The 16,564-nt window shown below is 54.1% G+C and overlaps 8 protein-coding genes across 8 annotated transcripts; 4 read left to right on the top strand and 4 right to left on the bottom strand.

Annotated features, from left to right (window-relative positions):
- Window positions 1–6: 6 nt before the first annotated feature.
- M409DRAFT_21781 (uncharacterized protein) lies at window positions 7–2,500 on the top strand (the record flags this gene model as incomplete). Its single annotated transcript, XM_033806025.1, has 2 exons — window positions 7–1,148; window positions 1,201–2,500. 2 exons carry the CDS (start codon window positions 7–9, stop codon window positions 2,498–2,500), a joined length of 2,442 nt encoding a protein of 813 aa, XP_033669236.1.
- Window positions 2,501–3,639: 1,139 nt separating this feature from the next.
- Window positions 3,640–5,717, bottom strand: M409DRAFT_65770 (uncharacterized protein; the record flags this gene model as incomplete). Its single annotated transcript, XM_033816656.1, has 3 exons — window positions 3,640–3,777; window positions 3,837–4,910; window positions 4,971–5,717. 3 exons carry the CDS (start codon window positions 5,715–5,717, stop codon window positions 3,640–3,642), a joined length of 1,959 nt encoding a protein of 652 aa, XP_033669235.1.
- Window positions 5,718–7,163: 1,446 nt separating this feature from the next.
- Window positions 7,164–9,062, top strand: M409DRAFT_21779 (uncharacterized protein; the record flags this gene model as incomplete). Its single annotated transcript, XM_033806024.1, has 4 exons — window positions 7,164–7,542; window positions 7,592–7,730; window positions 7,783–7,898; window positions 7,954–9,062. The coding sequence occupies 4 exons, from the start codon at window positions 7,164–7,166 to the stop codon at window positions 9,060–9,062; spliced, it is 1,743 nt and encodes a 580-aa protein (XP_033669234.1).
- Window positions 9,063–9,609: 547 nt separating this feature from the next.
- Window positions 9,610–10,158, bottom strand: M409DRAFT_21778 (uncharacterized protein; the record flags this gene model as incomplete). The annotated part of the gene is made up of 1 exon (XM_033806023.1): window positions 9,610–10,158. The coding sequence occupies one exon, from the start codon at window positions 10,156–10,158 to the stop codon at window positions 9,610–9,612; it is 549 nt and encodes a 182-aa protein (XP_033669233.1).
- Window positions 10,159–10,453: 295 nt separating this feature from the next.
- Window positions 10,454–11,143, top strand: M409DRAFT_21777 (uncharacterized protein; the record flags this gene model as incomplete). The annotated part of the gene is made up of 1 exon (XM_033806022.1): window positions 10,454–11,143. One exon carries the CDS (start codon window positions 10,454–10,456, stop codon window positions 11,141–11,143), a length of 690 nt encoding a protein of 229 aa, XP_033669232.1.
- A 452-nt stretch (window positions 11,144–11,595) lies between these two features.
- On the bottom strand, window positions 11,596–12,027 carry M409DRAFT_21776 (uncharacterized protein; the record flags this gene model as incomplete). The annotated part of the gene is made up of 1 exon (XM_033806021.1): window positions 11,596–12,027. The coding sequence occupies one exon, from the start codon at window positions 12,025–12,027 to the stop codon at window positions 11,596–11,598; it is 432 nt and encodes a 143-aa protein (XP_033669231.1).
- An 838-nt stretch (window positions 12,028–12,865) lies between these two features.
- On the bottom strand, window positions 12,866–15,513 carry M409DRAFT_21775 (uncharacterized protein; the record flags this gene model as incomplete). The annotated part of the gene is made up of 4 exons (XM_033806020.1): window positions 12,866–14,727; window positions 14,786–15,072; window positions 15,123–15,432; window positions 15,483–15,513. 4 exons carry the CDS (start codon window positions 15,511–15,513, stop codon window positions 12,866–12,868), a joined length of 2,490 nt encoding a protein of 829 aa, XP_033669230.1.
- Window positions 15,514–15,840: 327 nt separating this feature from the next.
- Window positions 15,841–16,295, top strand: M409DRAFT_21774 (uncharacterized protein; the record flags this gene model as incomplete). The annotated part of the gene is made up of 3 exons (XM_033806019.1): window positions 15,841–15,999; window positions 16,058–16,064; window positions 16,120–16,295. The coding sequence occupies 3 exons, from the start codon at window positions 15,841–15,843 to the stop codon at window positions 16,293–16,295; spliced, it is 342 nt and encodes a 113-aa protein (XP_033669229.1).
- Window positions 16,296–16,564: the final 269 nt, after the last annotated feature.

The raw sequence follows: 16,564 nt of genomic DNA, 5'->3' as shown, positions 1-16,564 counted from the left end.
AGATACATGGTCGGCGACACAGGCGATAACAAATCAGGACACATTACTACAACCCCATCTGAAGGTATCCTCTTCTTCAACAGCATCCTCCCACCAAATCTTAACTCCCTCGTGCGAATCACAAGCCGAATCGGACGGAAACCCTCCAAACTCATCGACATGACGCAGAACGACAGTTTGGGGGTCATCAACCCAGCGAGGATCTTCGAGAAGGCTACACAGGAAGCGAAACTGGGGAATGCGGACGTGGTGGAGGTTCTCCCGAGATTCGGGGAGGGTGGCGCGTTCCTCAAGTTCAACCACGATAATTCCCACGATTCCAAGTCGATCGCAGATGCCGTGGCCAAGTATTTGCGAGACCACAAAGCCCGACCCTGGTGGAACCCCTTCACGAGCGTACGCGCAAACCTCGTGCTAGGAAAGCCGTGGGTTGAGGATCTCTCCCGCAACCCATCCCGACGGGTCAAAGTCGAATTCCTCCCCACCGAGCCTGGCGCAGAAGCGGCGGAGCTCAGCCAAGAGCAATTGTATAGCTTCTTCCGCCCCTTTGGCAAACTTTCAGATATCATCGCTCAGCCGTCCGACTCCAAAGTCGTGCCGCGATATGCGTATTTGGACTTCTCGCATTACCGCAAGGCGATCATGGCGAAGAATTGCATGCACGGGTATACGGTATCGCATGCTGAGGGAGGCGGGAAGATGGGGACGGTGCTGAGACTGACGTACGAGAAGAAGCAGCGGACGGGGTGGATCAAGGATTGGATGTCGAAGAATATCCGGATTATGATCCCGTTGTTCGCGGCGTTAGTGGCGACGATTACGGTGGCGATTTTCGATCCCATCCGAACGCTTTCCATCAAGGCGCATATTACCAGGGCGTTCCATCTGGAGGATAACTTCGTGTTTCGGTGGTTCCGCCAGCAAGGAGAGGATCTGATCAACAAGGTCAGAGCATTTGGAAAGGAATCTGATTCGAATGATGGGGGCATGCAGGTTGTGTGGGAGGACCGCCAGCGAGAGATTGAGCAGATTCAGTCTTGGTTGATGGAGTCTGCTGATACGTTTATTGTGGTCCAGGGCCCGAGGGGTAGTGGGAAGAGGGAGTTGGTTGTTGAACATGCGTTGCAGCATAAGAGGGAGGCTCATAGGTATGATTTACATTCTGAGATGCTCATATCTAGTCGTGACTGACGATGCCAGGGTTCTCACAATTGACTGCAAACCGATGCAAGAAGCTCGCGGAGATGCTGCTACCATCGCCTCTGCTGCTGCACAGGTTGGCTACTGGCCTGTCTTCTCCTGGATGAACAACATAAGCGGGTTGATGGACCTCGCAGCGCAAGGTATGACTGGATCAAAAGCAGGCTTCTCCGATACGCTAGACGCTCAGATTAGCAAGATCTGGACAAAGACGTCGACGGCATTGAAGAGCATCGCATTGGAAGGCCGCAAGAGCGACGACAAAGACTCCAAGCTGTCCGATGACGAGTTCCTCGAAGCGCACCCCGAACGACGACCAGTCGTAGTCATCGACAACTTCCTGCACAAGAACGGCGAGGCCGGCGCTGCTCTCGTCTACGACAAACTAGCAGAATGGGCCGCCCAACTCACAACCTCCAACATCGCCCACGTCATCTTCCTCACAACCGACGTCTCCTTCAGCAAATCCCTCAGCAAAGCCCTCCCCGACCGCGTCTTCCGCCAAATCTCCCTAGGAGACTGCTCCCCAGACGTCGCCAAACGCTACGTGATCAACCACCTCGACTTCGACGCCGAACCGAGCAAAGTCGTCGGCGAAGACGACCAAACCGGCGAAGACGGCAAACCCCTCACCCCCTCCCAAAAACGCGAAGACCTCCGCGAACTCGACCAAGTCATCGGCTACCTCGGCGGCCGCCTCACGGACCTCGAATTCTTCGCCCGCCGCATCAAAGCCGGCGAGACACCCACAAAGGCAGTCCAAGAAATCATCGACCAATCCTCTTCCGAGATCCTCAAAATGTACCTCCTCCTCAACAGCGACAACCGCGACTGGACGTCCGCGCAAGCCTGGACTTTAGTCCGCAGCCTCGCGGACAACGAAACCCTGCGCTACAACGAAGTCCTGCTGCAGACGCCCTTCGCCACAAACGGCGACAAGGCCCTGCAAGCCCTCGAGCAGGCCGAGCTCATCACCGTGCAGTCGTCCAACGGCCGGCCGCACAGCATCAAGCCGGGCAAACCGGTGTACCTCCCGGCGTTCCAGCAGCTGCGCGATGATAATGTGCTGCGGGCGAAGATGGAGCTGGGGTTGCTCGGGGAGGCGATTGCCGGGGAGAATAAGAGTATTGATAAGTATGAGCAGGAGTTGAAGCTTTTGGGGGAGTTGCCGAAGCAGCCGCGGGAGTTGTTGGCGAGGGTGCAGTGGTTGTTGGGGAAGATTTCGAGTGGGCAGGGGCGGGTGGAGGAGTTGGAGAGGGAGAGTGCGGTGTTGAAGAAGGTGCTTAGTACGGAGTTTTAGTAGCTTGCGTGGTGAGGGGGATGGGGGAGGGAGCATTGAGGCGTAGGAAAGGGGATGTAGGAAAGGAGATCTGATATCAAATCGGCAGAAGATTGACATGGAATTAACTGTACATATATGAGGCGCTACTCCATCGATCTAGTAGTTGTGAGAAGATACAAACGAGTGGTATGAAGATTCAATGCTCTAGCATTATCAGTACCTTGCTGCTGAGCTAATCATATCAATCAGCCAGTGGTGGATTCAAAGGCGTGAAGCTGGTCGGTTTTTGGGAATCGAGGAGTATGGAATGACTGAGGTTCTGGGTATCCCAGCAGTCTCATCCCGTACACGAGGCTCAGGTGGTGTGTTGAGAGCTCAGTCAGCGATCATGTGTTGGGGATGTGTCATCTCCAGGGCAGTTTACCATCGTCAGTCTCCTCAGATCCAGGACGAAGTAACCTCCATGATGAGAAGTCAGGCCCGAACACCGAATGAGACAGGAATATGAAAGCCGTGGAGGAAGATGGATTGTTCAGATTTGGATCTCAGCCACGTTTTTCCGCTCCCTACAGACCGAAGGAGTCTCGGACGAGGATGGAGAGCACGATGGACGAGGAGAGCATGATGAACCAGCTATCCCCAAGAATCTCGAAGGAGCCAACTTTTGCAACGCCGAGTTGTTGGCACGGTGATAGGTATGATTTCGGGGATGAATGTTTGTGAAGGTTGATGATGCTTTGAGCCTGCGCCTCGTGAGAAGTCGGAGAGGGAAGACGCCGAAGAGTATGAAAGACACGTTTGCCAATGTCATCATCATTCCCGTGAATTTTCAGCTGTCTCGAGTGCTCTGATACAGCATGTCAGCGTGGTCGAGATAGAGATGGGCGGGATGGTGGTGATATTCGAGGTAGAAGGTCAATATGAATAGATGTCAGACAGTAAGGGAGACCAGAGATGGAACATTGTTGTTTTTTGAACTCTTTCATTGCTGCTGAAGCCTTTCATCTTTTGAAAGGCATGCTACATTACAGGAAACAGGATGATGCTTTTTCCGTCATCCCAGTCATCGCTCATAACCCATCTAATTTCCCTGTGTTAACGCCGTACTGCCATGCATGTAGGTATCAAGAAGAGAAAGGATGCTTGGGAGGAAGCATTTAGTCAACCTCCTCGACGGTTGGGCCGTCATCGCCACCAGCGCCGCCAGCTGGGCCGCCAGCACCTGGGAAGCCACCGGCACCACCTGGCATACCACCAGGCATGCCGCCAGCACCGCCCTCAGCACCGTAGAGCTTCTGCAAAAGAAGTTAGCATATGTTCAATGTGTTCAATCGGGGAGTTGTGATGAACTTACCATCATGATGGGGTTGGCAACACCCTCGAGCTCTTTCTGAGCACTCTCGTACTCATCCTTGGTGCCCTGCTGATTGTCGTCGAGCCAAGCGACGGTCTTGTCAATCTCAGCCTTCAGCTTCTCCTTGTCGGCAGCTTCAAGCTTCTCCTCGGTCTTGGGGTCGCTGAGGGTGTTCTTGAGGGAGTAGGCGTACGACTCGAGACCGTTCTTGGCCTGGATACGGGAAGCCTCGGCCTCGTCCTCCTCCTTGTACTTCTCGGCCTCAGCAAGCATGCGCTCGATCTCCTCCTTGGAGAGGCGGCCCTTGTCGTTGGTGATGACGATCTTGTTGGTCTTGCCGGTACCCTTCTCGAGGGCAGAGACGTTCATGATGCCGTTGGCGTCAAGGTCGAAGGTGACCTCGATCTGTGGGACACCACGAGGAGCTGGTGGAATGCCGGTGAGCTCGAACTTGCCGAGCAGGTTGTTGTCCTTCGTGCGAGCACGCTCACCCTCGAAGACTTGGATGAGCACACCTGGCTGGTTGTCGGAGAAGGTGGAGAAGACCTCGGACTTCTTGGTTGGGATGGTGGTGTTGCGCTTGATCAGAGGAGTCATGACACCACCGGCAGTCTCGATACCGAGAGACAACGGCGCGACGTCGAGGAGCAGGATCTCGTTGGTCGACTTGTTGGAAGTGTCACCAGAGAGAATGGCAGCCTGGACGGCAGCACCGTAGGCGACGGCCTCGTCGGGGTTGATGGACTTGTTTGGCTCCTTGCCGTTGAAGAAGTCGGAGACCATCTTCTGGATCTTGGGGATACGGGTAGAGCCACCGACCAAGACGATCTCGTGGACGGAGGACTTGTCGATCTTGGCGTCGCGGAGGGTACGCTCGACTGGCTCCATGGTAGAGCGGAAGAGGTCCTGGCAGAGCTCCTCGAATCGGGCACGGGTGATGGAGGTGTAGAAGTCGATGCCCTCGTACAGGGAGTCGATCTCGATGGAGGTCTGAGCAGACGAAGAGAGAGTGCGCTTGGCACGCTCGCATGCTGTCCGCAGACGACGGAGGGCCCGGGCATTGGAAGTCAAATCCTGCGAATTGATTAGCTTGTTGTTCTGGGGATAGTTGTCGGTTTCTGAGGCACTACTAACCTTCTTGTGCTTCCTCTTGAACTCATTAACGAAGTGGTTGACGAGTCGGTTGTCGAAGTCCTCACCACCCAAGTGGGTGTCTCCGGCCGTGGACTTGACCTCGAAGATGCCCTCCTCGATGGTAAGGAGGGACACATCGAAGGTACCACCACCCAGATCGAAGATGAGCACGTTGCGCTCGCCCTCGGTCTTCTTGTCGAGACCGTAGGCAATAGCAGCTGCGGTTGGCTCGTTGATGATACGGAGGACGTTGAGGCCGGCGATGAGACCAGCGTCCTTGGTGGCTTGTCGCTGCGAGTCGTTGAAATATGCTGGAACAGTGACGACAGCGTTGTTGACGGTGCCACCGAGGTATGACTCTGCGGTCTCACGCATCTTGGTGAGGACCATGGAGGAGACCTCCTCTGGTGTGAAAGTCTTCTCCTCGCCCTTGAACTCGACCTGGACGACAGGCTTGCCCTGCTTCTCGATGACCTTGAAGGGGAAGTGCTTCATGTCGGCCTGCACCTCAGCGTCTTGGAACTTGCGGCCGATCAGGCGCTTCGCATCGAAGACGGTGTTGGCGGGGTTCATGGCGACTTGGTTCTTGGCGGAGTCACCGATTAACCGCTCGGTGTCGGTGAAGGCGACGAAGGAGGGCGTGGTCCGGTTGCCCTGGTCGTTGGCGATGATCTCGATGCGGTCGTCACGGAACACACCTACGCAGGAGTAGGTAGTACCCAAGTCGATGCCGATTGCTGGTGCCATGGTGGATGTGGGTCAGTTGTCGAGTAGGAAAGGTGGGGGTATCAAAAACGCGATTGGAAAAGAAGTCGTTCGTGGTAGTGGTCTCGGGGTGGTTGAGAGACGAAGAAGTGGTGTTTGTGTTGTGTGTGGGAGGAGAGAATTGTTGTGTGCGGTTGGCAAAATAAGTAGAGCTGCGTCAAAAGAGTCTGCTTCAGCGATGTTTCTCGAAGCTTCCCTCCAGAATCGTCAGGAAAGCGCGCGCCACATCTACCCGCCCCTCGCACCTTCTGTCTGCGGACCTGTCGCGAGATGCCGCCGCCAACATTCACTCACACTGATTCGTCGACAAATATGGAAGCTGCGAGAGCTCTACTGCCTTTTCTGTGCTGTTCTGGTTGTCTCAATGCGATGATTCTATGGAAATCCAGATCACGTGTTGGCCCATGACGTCGGTCTTGGCAAGAAAGTTGCAGGGATCTCCAGAAAAAGCGAGAGCCTCAGGCCAGCCCGTGCTTGTCTCATGATGTAGCACGTGGAGTGTGTCGTCACTTCAGCAACGGCTGTCAACGTCTGCACTGATGGAACCACGCCCACAGTGACATCCTAGCCCCAGAGAACCATCGAGGCTGTTCCTGACAGCGTTGCTATTGCTGATCTGTTTGATTTTTGTGGCTGGCCCCGAGAGACGACCGGTCTTGGCAGTTGAGAGCTATCTGAAGCAGGCATCGTACACAGCACTAGGGTCTCTGTCTTCACCAAGTCGCAGGAGGTGCAATGCAGTATACTACAGCGTGTAACGGTAGGCATGCTTTTGCCCGACTGACACGCCATTTCCCTCCATAAGCATTATAGTTGAGGTACGTTGTGTAGGCTCCTCACGGCTCAGCTGCCCGAAGGACGTAGGACTGTTTGTCGACTGAGTCGACATGTCTACAAGCTGATTCATCCCAGGAGAGACGAGTACCCAGGCACGATGACCACCGGCAAGATGTATCGATAATGGTCTTCCTACGCTTCTTCTTCTTCTACGGAAACAGGCGCCCGTGCAATTGACAACGGACCTGGATGTACCGCTACATCTTATCACTTTCGACATCAATTCAACATACTGCTTTTCAGATGTCTACTTGTTGGCCCGCCTCACATGCGACATCAACATGTGCATGGCGTCGACTGCTCTAAAACCTCAATAGGCCAATCACAAGTCTGATATTGTGAGGAGACATTTTCATTCTCTTCACATGCTCCGTCCCTTTTAAGACGTCTTCCTTCTTTCTTACTTTCTCTCAACCTCTTCTGTTGCAACACCTTTCAACCTCGTCTTGAACACATCCAGCTACCACCTCCTTCCACCTTTTAAACACTCGAATACCTTCGCGCGGTGCAGTACAACTCTAAACCTCGCACAGCCAACACGGATCTGATCCAAGAGCGGCACACTGAATCAAAGCTGCTATCGACCAGAATATGATCCACGAAGACGGAATTGAGGTCTACCTCAAGCCTCATGGGACTGAGAACGAAGATGTCAAATTCGCCGAATTCCCACCTCGAGACTTCGAGTCATTCGAAGGAGAAGGAGAAGAGCGGAACAAGCGTTGTCTCATTCTAGCTCACCAGGGCAACTTCGATGTTGTGGTTAGATGTCATCCGCACTTCAAAATGTATAGCGCCTCTGGGCTACACACCACGATACGTGATGGACGGCAAACGCCCCACAAAGTCAGGTCCATGATCACGCAACGGTCGCTTGTCTTTGAGCAAACATTGACGTGTTTGGCCCACTACCGAGATACCCATTGGAAACAAGTCCTCATGCGCTATATCATGGCAGACGCACCCAAAGGTAAGCCAACTTCTGGCTCTCATTTCCTTGACAGAGCTGACTCCCGCAGCACTGAGCGGTGCATTTGACCATGACAAATGCACTGTTCTCGAAGCAGGGCGGCGTGCGAATGGCTCAATCACGGTAACTCTATATCGTGTTACTCCAAAATGGCTGGACCAGGCCGACACCCAGACCAACTTCAACAGGTAGAGCAGCGCCGATACTGCAAGCTGTCCCAAACAACTAAAGTTCTCACAGACTCTACGGACCTCAGGACCCCTCTGTAGAACGCGATTTCCAAAAAGGAGAGACGAAGAAGCTCAAAGGCAAGAACGGGTTTCCGTACATCTTCGAGTTTCGATATCGGTCCGAAGGTATGGTTGGCAGTCGTTGATGAAGTATTGAGCTAAAGCTGACAATTACGCAAAGACTGCATCAGAAGTGTAAACAACTCGCAGCCACTGAATCAAATGCCATCTGCCGTCACCAGCGTCGGGGCAATTGTGGACATCGCCTTCATCAATGATCCCGACTTCCGCCGGATCCGGGAGCAAGACAAGGAGGAAAGGCAGAAGATGAGCGATGCGTTCAAGAATCGCCAAGCTGCTATCGCTGAGCAACAGTCTGCCCAGGCAACGATTGGTACCCAGGTCGAGAAGAGGGCAGATGATGCAAGGAAATCCAACACCAAGCGTCAAAAACCGACGCCAGAGTTCTGCGACTGTCCCGATCCCTCACACAATCGTCCGAAGAAGAAACTCACGCTCAAACTAACGCCTTGGGTCCAAAATGGCCTTGCAAAGTCGTCAAAACTTCAAGGAGTGGGCGAGGAAGAGCCCCCGAAACCACCGACTCCTCCGCAAATTTTCTTCAGCAAAGAGCCCGACGCTTCGAAGGAAGACTCGAAGCCTCCAGTGTGCACGAACTGCAAGAAGATCAAAGTGGCGAAGTCCAAGCGGCCAGCCTTCGTGCGCAAGTGGTATGCTGAAGACGACGATGACCAAGACGACGATCAAGACGACGATGAGGTCTATCAAGAGCCTAAGTTGGAGATAGGAGAGGAGGTGAAATACGAGAGCAGCAGCGAGACAGTCACATCTTCAACCGCAGTCAACGCTGGGTCAGATGCTCAGGAGGATGACGAGATCACAGGAAGCACGGCGAACGGGACAAGAGCTCCAAGCCCGGTCGATGATTCAAGCCAACAGCAGAAGCCGGCCGGAGAAGTTTCAATCGCCATCAACTCAGAGGCTACTAGCCCATCTCTAGACCAGGGGCGCCAACCAAGCTTCACGGAGCCTCTGAGGTCTTCTCCAGAAGTACCCAACGCCGAGCAAGAGAGTCAGACTGGGACGTCAGGAGAGATGGCAGTGGCACAAGACCAAGCAGAGGCCGATGGTGCAGTGGCTCCGCAACGTCCTGAGAAGCGAGCAGCAAGCACCACAATCGAGCAACAGCCACCGAAGAAGCCCCGCGTGAATATCGACCTAACCATCGACGACGACGATGACTTGATTATCATCAAAGAAGAGCCATAGTCGAACGCGCATGTCGGACAGTCGGTCCAGAACAGGAACGAGGAAGAAGAGTCCGATCTACAGGCGGAACTGGACGAAGTCTCGAGGCAGGAACGAGAGATACAGCTGGAGCGCGAGAAAGCGGACCTCCAGCGAAGACTGCGAGCGGTGCAGAAGCAGAAGTCAGGCAATGCGGCCGTCAAGTCCGAGGGCATCATCAAAATCGAAGACTAAGCAGCGACCGACACATCGGGCGGGAGCGTAGATGCGAGGAGAGGCTGGGTTCCAACGGCGAGTTGTGTTGATCGTGACGAGGGGAGACATCAGGGCGGCATTAGTTAGAATTTTCCTTTCTCTGTCAAACATAACCATCTCAAACTTCTCCATACTTCTTAATCCCCCTCGGCACAACCCCATTATCCCAAAAATGAATCGTACCCCCAGCTACACTGCTCGCCGGATTCCTCTCCCCACCAAACTCCCCCGCCGTCCCAGCCGTAACGTCAAACCCACACCTTTCATAGAACCTCTCATTCCCCTCCGAACTAACCACACTACAAGGCACGCCCTACATTCTCGCCAGCTCCATCCCCCACTTCACAAGTTCCCTTCCGATGCCCCGTTTCCAATACGCCGGATCCACGCCGAGCGTCGACAAGTCCCAGACTTCCGCGCGGGTCCCCGTCCAGTGGTGCGCCATGAAGGGCCACATGTCGGCCATGATGCCGAGTTTGGAGGGGTCGAGGGCGCGGTTGGGGTAGATGAAAGATTCGAGGTAGTTGTAGTTTTGCATGGCTTTCATCATGTTGGTGGTGTAGAGGCTCTGGTGGGGTCTCGCTCGGACTCGCCGCCATTGGGAGACGCCTGTGATGACTTCTTTGCCGGTGGCGTCGGTTGTTGTGGCGACGTGGAGGTGGACGTCGGGACCGCTGACGTATTGGACTCGGAGATTGGAGAGGAAGAATAGGTACATGTCATCTGGGTATTGTTTGCGGATGGGGTGGAGGATGTCGCCGTGTAAGGGTTCGTTTTGGAATGCTCGTTGTAGACATTTTGCTGCTGGGACGAGGTCTGCGTAGGTTGCTGGCCTGGTGGTGACTTTGCTTTCTTTTGACATTGTGGACACAGCGCTAGTGTTGCGTGGTTTCGAGTTAGTTCTGAGTTCGGTCGAATTCCGGAGGCCAATGAGGTTATGCTTGAACAAGGTAGCACTAACGCCTTTGCTATTGCTGCGATGGAAGCGGTGCCCCCCTCTATCGACTTAATGATTTGATTCGCTTGAGTAGTCGTATCGAAATGGCTCAGGGGAGGAGGTGAAGTCAAGTCAAGAGACGGGCCGAAGATTCCCCGACGCCGATGACATGTGAAGAGAGCAACCTCGAGACATCGTGCTTCGTAAAATACACACCATCATGGGCTGGCTCTGGCCGTTCTCGTCGAGCGCATCCTCGAAAGAAGCAGCACCGACGCAATCCTCTGACCATGGCGCGGACCACGCACCGCAAACCAGCAGCGTCGCACTCACGGAAGACCAGCGGCTACGCATCTTTGGCAGACCAGGACCCGCCATAACACCACAACCGCAGACCCAAGAAGACAAAGCCGACGCCGAACTCGAAGCCCTGATAAAGTCCTTCGCCGCAGAAGCAAACGACACCAAATCCTCACCAAACTCCACCCAAACCCAGACCATAAAACCCGAACCAACACCAGAACCAGAACCCTCTCGCATCCTCCCCGATGGCTCCCTCGACATCTCCCCCGAAGCAATCTACCCACGCACAATGTCCTGCCGGCAACAATTCGACCAAGCCTTCTACTGTCAATCGCTCGGCGGGAAGTTCAACGACATCTACCGCTACGGACATCTGAACTCGTGCTCGGAGCAGTGGGGAGCGTTTTGGTTCTGTATGAGGAATAGGACGTTACCGGAGAAGGCGAAAGCGGAGGCGATTAAGAACTTTTACAAGGAGAGGGATGAGAGGCGGAAGAGGGAGTGGGGGAGTAGTGAGGATGTTTGGGAGATTCGGAAAGTTGCGGTTGATAGGGCGTTTTGGAAGGATCCGGATAGGGAGGATGAGGATATGCAGGTTAAAGAGTGAGAATGACGGGGAAATTATCGGGTACAAGAGGGAAGAACGACGAATGATGAGCAGCTGTACTGTGTGCGTTGATTTTGTGTCAAGAAGATCGGGCACGCCAAGCTGCTGTGGTACAGCCTCAGGAGAGCGTCAGAGTCCAACAAACCACGAGAGTCGAGGGCAAGTCGAATGTATGTGGACGTCTGGAGATACGCTGCGGCGAGAAATCGACAAGATAAAGTGTAAGATGAACCAAGTCTCCAATCCATAATCAAACTTCGCTAAAAGTCTCACCCCAGCAAAACGTAGCAAACAAACGCTAAACGCCTCAAAAACCTGCTTCGTTAATCATACATCCGTTCCAGATATCCGAAACCTCACCGCAATCAATTGTTCCTCATGAGATGATCCCGAGAATCTAAGCCATATCATGCTTGATCAACATCCACAACCATCCATCAAGACAGTCATCCTCAGAACAAATTCCTCGCAAAAGGACTCTGCAACAACAACTGCTTGACCCCCACAATCCCCGGCAGACCGCCCATACCACCAAGACCACCCAATCCGGCCAATCCTCCCATACCACCCCCCATCCCCATACCCATACCCCACCCCGCGCCACCCATACCCCCCATCCCACCCATCCCCCCAGCATTCATCAACATCAACAACCGCGGATCCATCCCCATCCCCATCCCCATGCCGCCCCCCTGATGCCAATGGAAATGTCGATTCCCCCTCCTCCGCGTCAAGCTATACATCAGCCGCTGCATCTCCGCGCCGTTGAGCAGGCCCAGTTGGTACCACATGAGGAGTTGGGGCAGTTGGTCGAGGTCCATTTCGGCGGTGTAGGGGGTGAGGAAGTTGGGGGTTAGGAGGGGGGCGAGGGCTGTGGGGAGCATCTGTTGAGGTGTGGTGGGTTTTGGGGGTTGGAGGCTGGGACGGGTGGTTAGTGTTGTGGGTTTGGGCGGAGGGCGCAAAGGTATGCTCACTTTTGATGTGTTGTGGAGTTGTTGATAGTCGTTGATGTTGACTGCTTATCGTTTCAGAATGCTCTCGAAAAGTTAGAGAACTCGTCGATCGAACAGCTCAAATCAAAGAACAAAACAAGCAAGCGGTCAGCAAGCGGCTAGGAGCATCCCCATCCCTTCTTATACGCCCCTCGCCGCGCCAACGTTACAGTCGCACACTCTGCCTCTGCCTCTGTGCGACATACTTTCGGAGAAGACAACGAGCGTCCACCGAACGACGGGGAACGGCGGCGACCGCATGAATAATTCTGAGGTGACCACGAGGTCAAGGGTCGTCGGTCGTGACAGCGTGGTGCAAGGGTTCGGTACGTGTCGAGGCGCGAGGACGGTGCGTGTAACCAGGGCGAATGTTTGCTATGGAGTGCAGCACTAGGGGTACGCACCACTGGTTGTGACAGCGCTTCGTGCTGGCGCCGGTCCGCCTCCGCAGACGAGGTGTGGTTCACGTGGATGCCTGCGAAACTGTCACTCATCTGGTCGAGGCCTTGGATCGAACGCTGAATTTGTCACTTATATAACGCCCCCTGCATCCGCGGGTCTTGCTCCCCGAGTGTGACCTTCCTGACTCCGTTGTAAAAGTCCCTAGAACGCGGATATCGACTTCAGCCTTAACTCCCTCACCGCCATGTGATGGTGATATCCGTCTGTCGAGGCCTGTCGAGCGTTCAGTGATACCCACTCGCCATAGGTTCCACGAACTTCGCAATCTTCAAATATCCTCATCATCGTCGTCCACCAGTCCCACCATCCGTCTCTCAGCCAGTTCCGTGATCTTCTCGCTGAGTCGGTCGTGTTGGAAGCGTTGTGCGATCTTGCTGGCGGCTGTGAGCATATTGCCTGACCGGTCTCTCATTAGTGTTGCGATCTCCAGAGCCTTCATGCCACGCTCTTCGCCCTCTCGGCATTCAGCTGCGAGGAGTTGTAGTAACGCTTTGTCCACCTCGCCCTCCATGGCCGCCAGGTCTGTCTTTTGAGTGGATGTGGCGTGGGTATTCTCGACCAGGTCTTGTAGTAGAGATCGTTGAGTTGCAAAGCGGACATACTGCTCTTCGAGGTTCTTTTGGTGAGCGACGCTTTCGTCTTCGTCGTCTGGCGTTGCTGACACAGGCACTTTGAATGCGAAGTCCGATAGCAGAGGTCGTGGGAAGTATGGATACTGCTCGCCGCCCTTTAGGATGATGCAGTGAAAACGGTCATCCGCAACCGCAACAGGCCAGTAACTCTCCTCTTTCTTGCCGCCAGCGAGACGCTCGAGTGTCCGCGTATCAAGCAGAGGGACCCATCTCGCCTGGCCAGGAGTTCTCCAATGTTGACAGACCAACAGCACACCATCGCTGTCGTAGATGCAAGGATCGCCTTTATCGCTGAAAAGAACGCTGCGCAGCTCGGTCCCTTCAGGCAATGCCAGGATATCCTCGCTCTGGCAAATCTCGTCTCTCTTCACGTTCTCGATGGTGTAGAGTAGTCGAGTTGTGCCATCGCCGCCGACGGGTCCATTGCCGACTGTCATCACATAGTCACGCCAACTTGCGCAGGTAACTGCCGGTGTGCTCTTCTGTCGGTAGACCTTGAGCGGCAGACCGAAGAGGCTGTAGATACGAACGTAGCCACCCGTCGTCGTGGCTACTACACATGAGTTGCTCAACGACAGTGAGGTGACCTCCTCGCCTTCGGGCAATTCTGTTCGCCAGTCCACCCTCGTGGTCCAAGTCTCGTGTGGTCGGTAATAGACGATGGCAGGGTGCTGTGAAGAGCTAGGACATGCAAACAGCGCTCCATTCTCGTTCAGGCATGCTTTGTCGTAGCGGTATGGGTCAGTAAAGTGGAAGTCACGATGCTCTTGGCGGTCGTAGAACTCAACAGTGACCGTATGGTGTGTCTCTTGGTTGACTGTCCATACGAAGCCAGTCAAGTTGAGGCAAAGATAGCGTCGATTGCCTTTCCATGGAGTGCTGCCAGGCTGGAACGAGTCATGAAGTTGTGGTTCCCAAGTGCTGTATGCGGCATGCCGTTTCGCTTGTGGGCCATTCGATGGATGTGCTAGACGTTTGCCAAAAAGGTTTGGCTCTTCTGCATATCCGGCACCATCATCGTCTTCGATGAAACCGTCGCCATCTTCAGACATGTTGTCTGGACCTAACAAATCGTCCAGATAGTCATCTTGGGCTGTGCGCTTGTGTGAGAATCCATTGGTCGCCGGCTTTCGAGCATTGCCAGAGATTTCGGCGAGGGGATCGTTGTTCAAAGGCGCTGGCTGGGTGTCAGACCGCAGCAGTCTTCGGTGCTCGTCTGGCACGAAGTCTTCGCGAATGAACAGCTCGCCGTTGGTGTTGGTGTAAGACAAGACGTTGTCCTTGGGGTGGAACTGCATGTCAAGAATGCGATTTTTAACGTCATCGTAGGTTTTGAGGACTTTCTGAGATTTCACATCCCATAAGATCAGGTTCTTGTCCAGATCTGCAGTTACGAGCAGAGCACCATTTGGAGACCATGCCAGGGCTGAGATGTCTGACTTGTGGCCGGAGAATACTTTTTGACGTGTCCAGTCACTGCGCGAAACGACCTGGAGATCTATCCATGGCTCCAATTAGTTCCTGTTCCCGTCATGTACAACGATATAAGTTCGCACCTTTTGCCTCTGTTGGCACAACGAATGCCCGCCCATCAGGATGCCAAGTCGCCCGCGTCGCAGCTCCAGAGTCGGTGTTCAGCACGTTAATGAGACCGTCGACTCGGCGAATGAGCTGTGGCTGTTCAGAGCTCAGTGAATACGCGTATATCATGCCATCAGCACATGACGCTGTCAAAGTAGTCCCACTAAGATCGAAAGAAAGCTGCTTGATCGGTGCTGTATGCTCTCGAAGAGACATGATATTGGTCATGTCGTCCACATTTATGACCTTGACCTCGAGTTCCCTGTCGCTAAGTCAGCCTGTTGAAACTAAAAGAGAGACCGGAAGACATACTCGCTGGCGACTGCGACCCATTTACCATCCGGTGACAGAGCTAGGTCGTGGATCGCGCCAATGCATCTCGTGAGCATGTCATCCTGGCGCTTGGTTGAAAGGTTGTATTTGCAGACCTCTCCATCTTCGCAGCCGATGATGAAGTGCTCGTTGGTGGCCACGACAGCGGTATGGTTATCGGACGTAACATCAATGATGTCCGGCTCTCCATCAGAACCGTGTTCGAAAATACGTATGGCGCCATTTGTGCCTGCTGTGACCAGTTTCCTGCCATTGGGGGTGTAGCTGAAGAAGGTATTTCCAGGAGCATCTGAAAATTCGTTTAGTAGTTGGACTCAACTTGGACTGGGCATCACTTACGAGCTGGACGCCCACGAAGTGCGGTCGCCATTGTGGATTGTATGTTGTGTTTGAAGAATCTCAAGAGGTGAAGTCGGCTTAGTCGCGTCGACAGGCGCGTCGCGTAAATTGGTTTTCAGGGTCCGCGGCAAGACCCGCGCTTTGCGATCAAACACAGCAACACTGTCGCACACCTTCAACCTCACGTCGAACAACAAACACACCACATCCGACGCACGCGCAAGAAGATAGAATCCCGTCGCCGACAGTCAGTGACTGCTCTTTGTCAACCAATACAGCATCAGACGTGCTAATCATCTCGGCGCACAGCTCTTCAACCTCCACTTAAGCGCTCATCAACCCATTCGCAAACACCATCATGAGCAACTCCGTTCAGGACCCAAACACCACTGAGGCCACCAAGCCTGTCGAGACCCCGATGGATGGACAGGAGAAGGCCGAGAAGGGCAAGGGCAAGGCTGCTCAGCCAGACGCTATGGACGAGGACGACGATGACGACGAAGAGGAGGAGGAAGAGGTGAGTCCAGAGGATTGAAGATGTAGAAGTTGTATACACATGCTGACTGAAGATACAGGGCGAGGGTACGTCGATTCTGGCTGACAACACCACCACACGCGCAAACTGACATATCCCCAGGTGAGCCAGAGGAGGCAGACGAGGACAACATGGAAGAGATCGACATGGACAACATCGTCAGCAGCCGTACTCGTGGCAAGAACATCGACTACGCTGAGGCCGCTAAGAACCTCCAGGAGGACGATGAGGATGACGAGGATGATGAGGACTTCCAAGATGACGAGATGGAGGATTGAAGTGCTGAGCCCACAACATCCCCTCTACAATCTTCGATGGATATCCGCAACATCAGCGTCTTGAAGGTGAGCTTGAACAAGTAAATCGCTTCAGCCTCCTCAATCGCTGACGTTGTGTGCAGTACGCATCTCTTGCATAAGGGACGAGGTCACGTCTAATCGCAGCCCATCCGTCGCCATGAGAATGAACACAGCATTGAGGAGCATTGCTTTGGAGTTTGCGGGTGGATCTCACCCATCGCTCATCGTGGTCCTCACCGCTTAGTGTA

The sequence above is a fragment of the Zasmidium cellare genome (genome assembly GCF_010093935.1).
Source record: "Zasmidium cellare ATCC 36951 unplaced genomic scaffold M409scaffold_13, whole genome shotgun sequence".
Taxonomy (NCBI): domain Eukaryota; kingdom Fungi; phylum Ascomycota; class Dothideomycetes; order Mycosphaerellales; family Mycosphaerellaceae; genus Zasmidium; species Zasmidium cellare.
The sequence above is the reverse complement of the archived record's forward strand: the minus strand, read 5'-3'. Positions and strand labels throughout refer to the sequence as shown.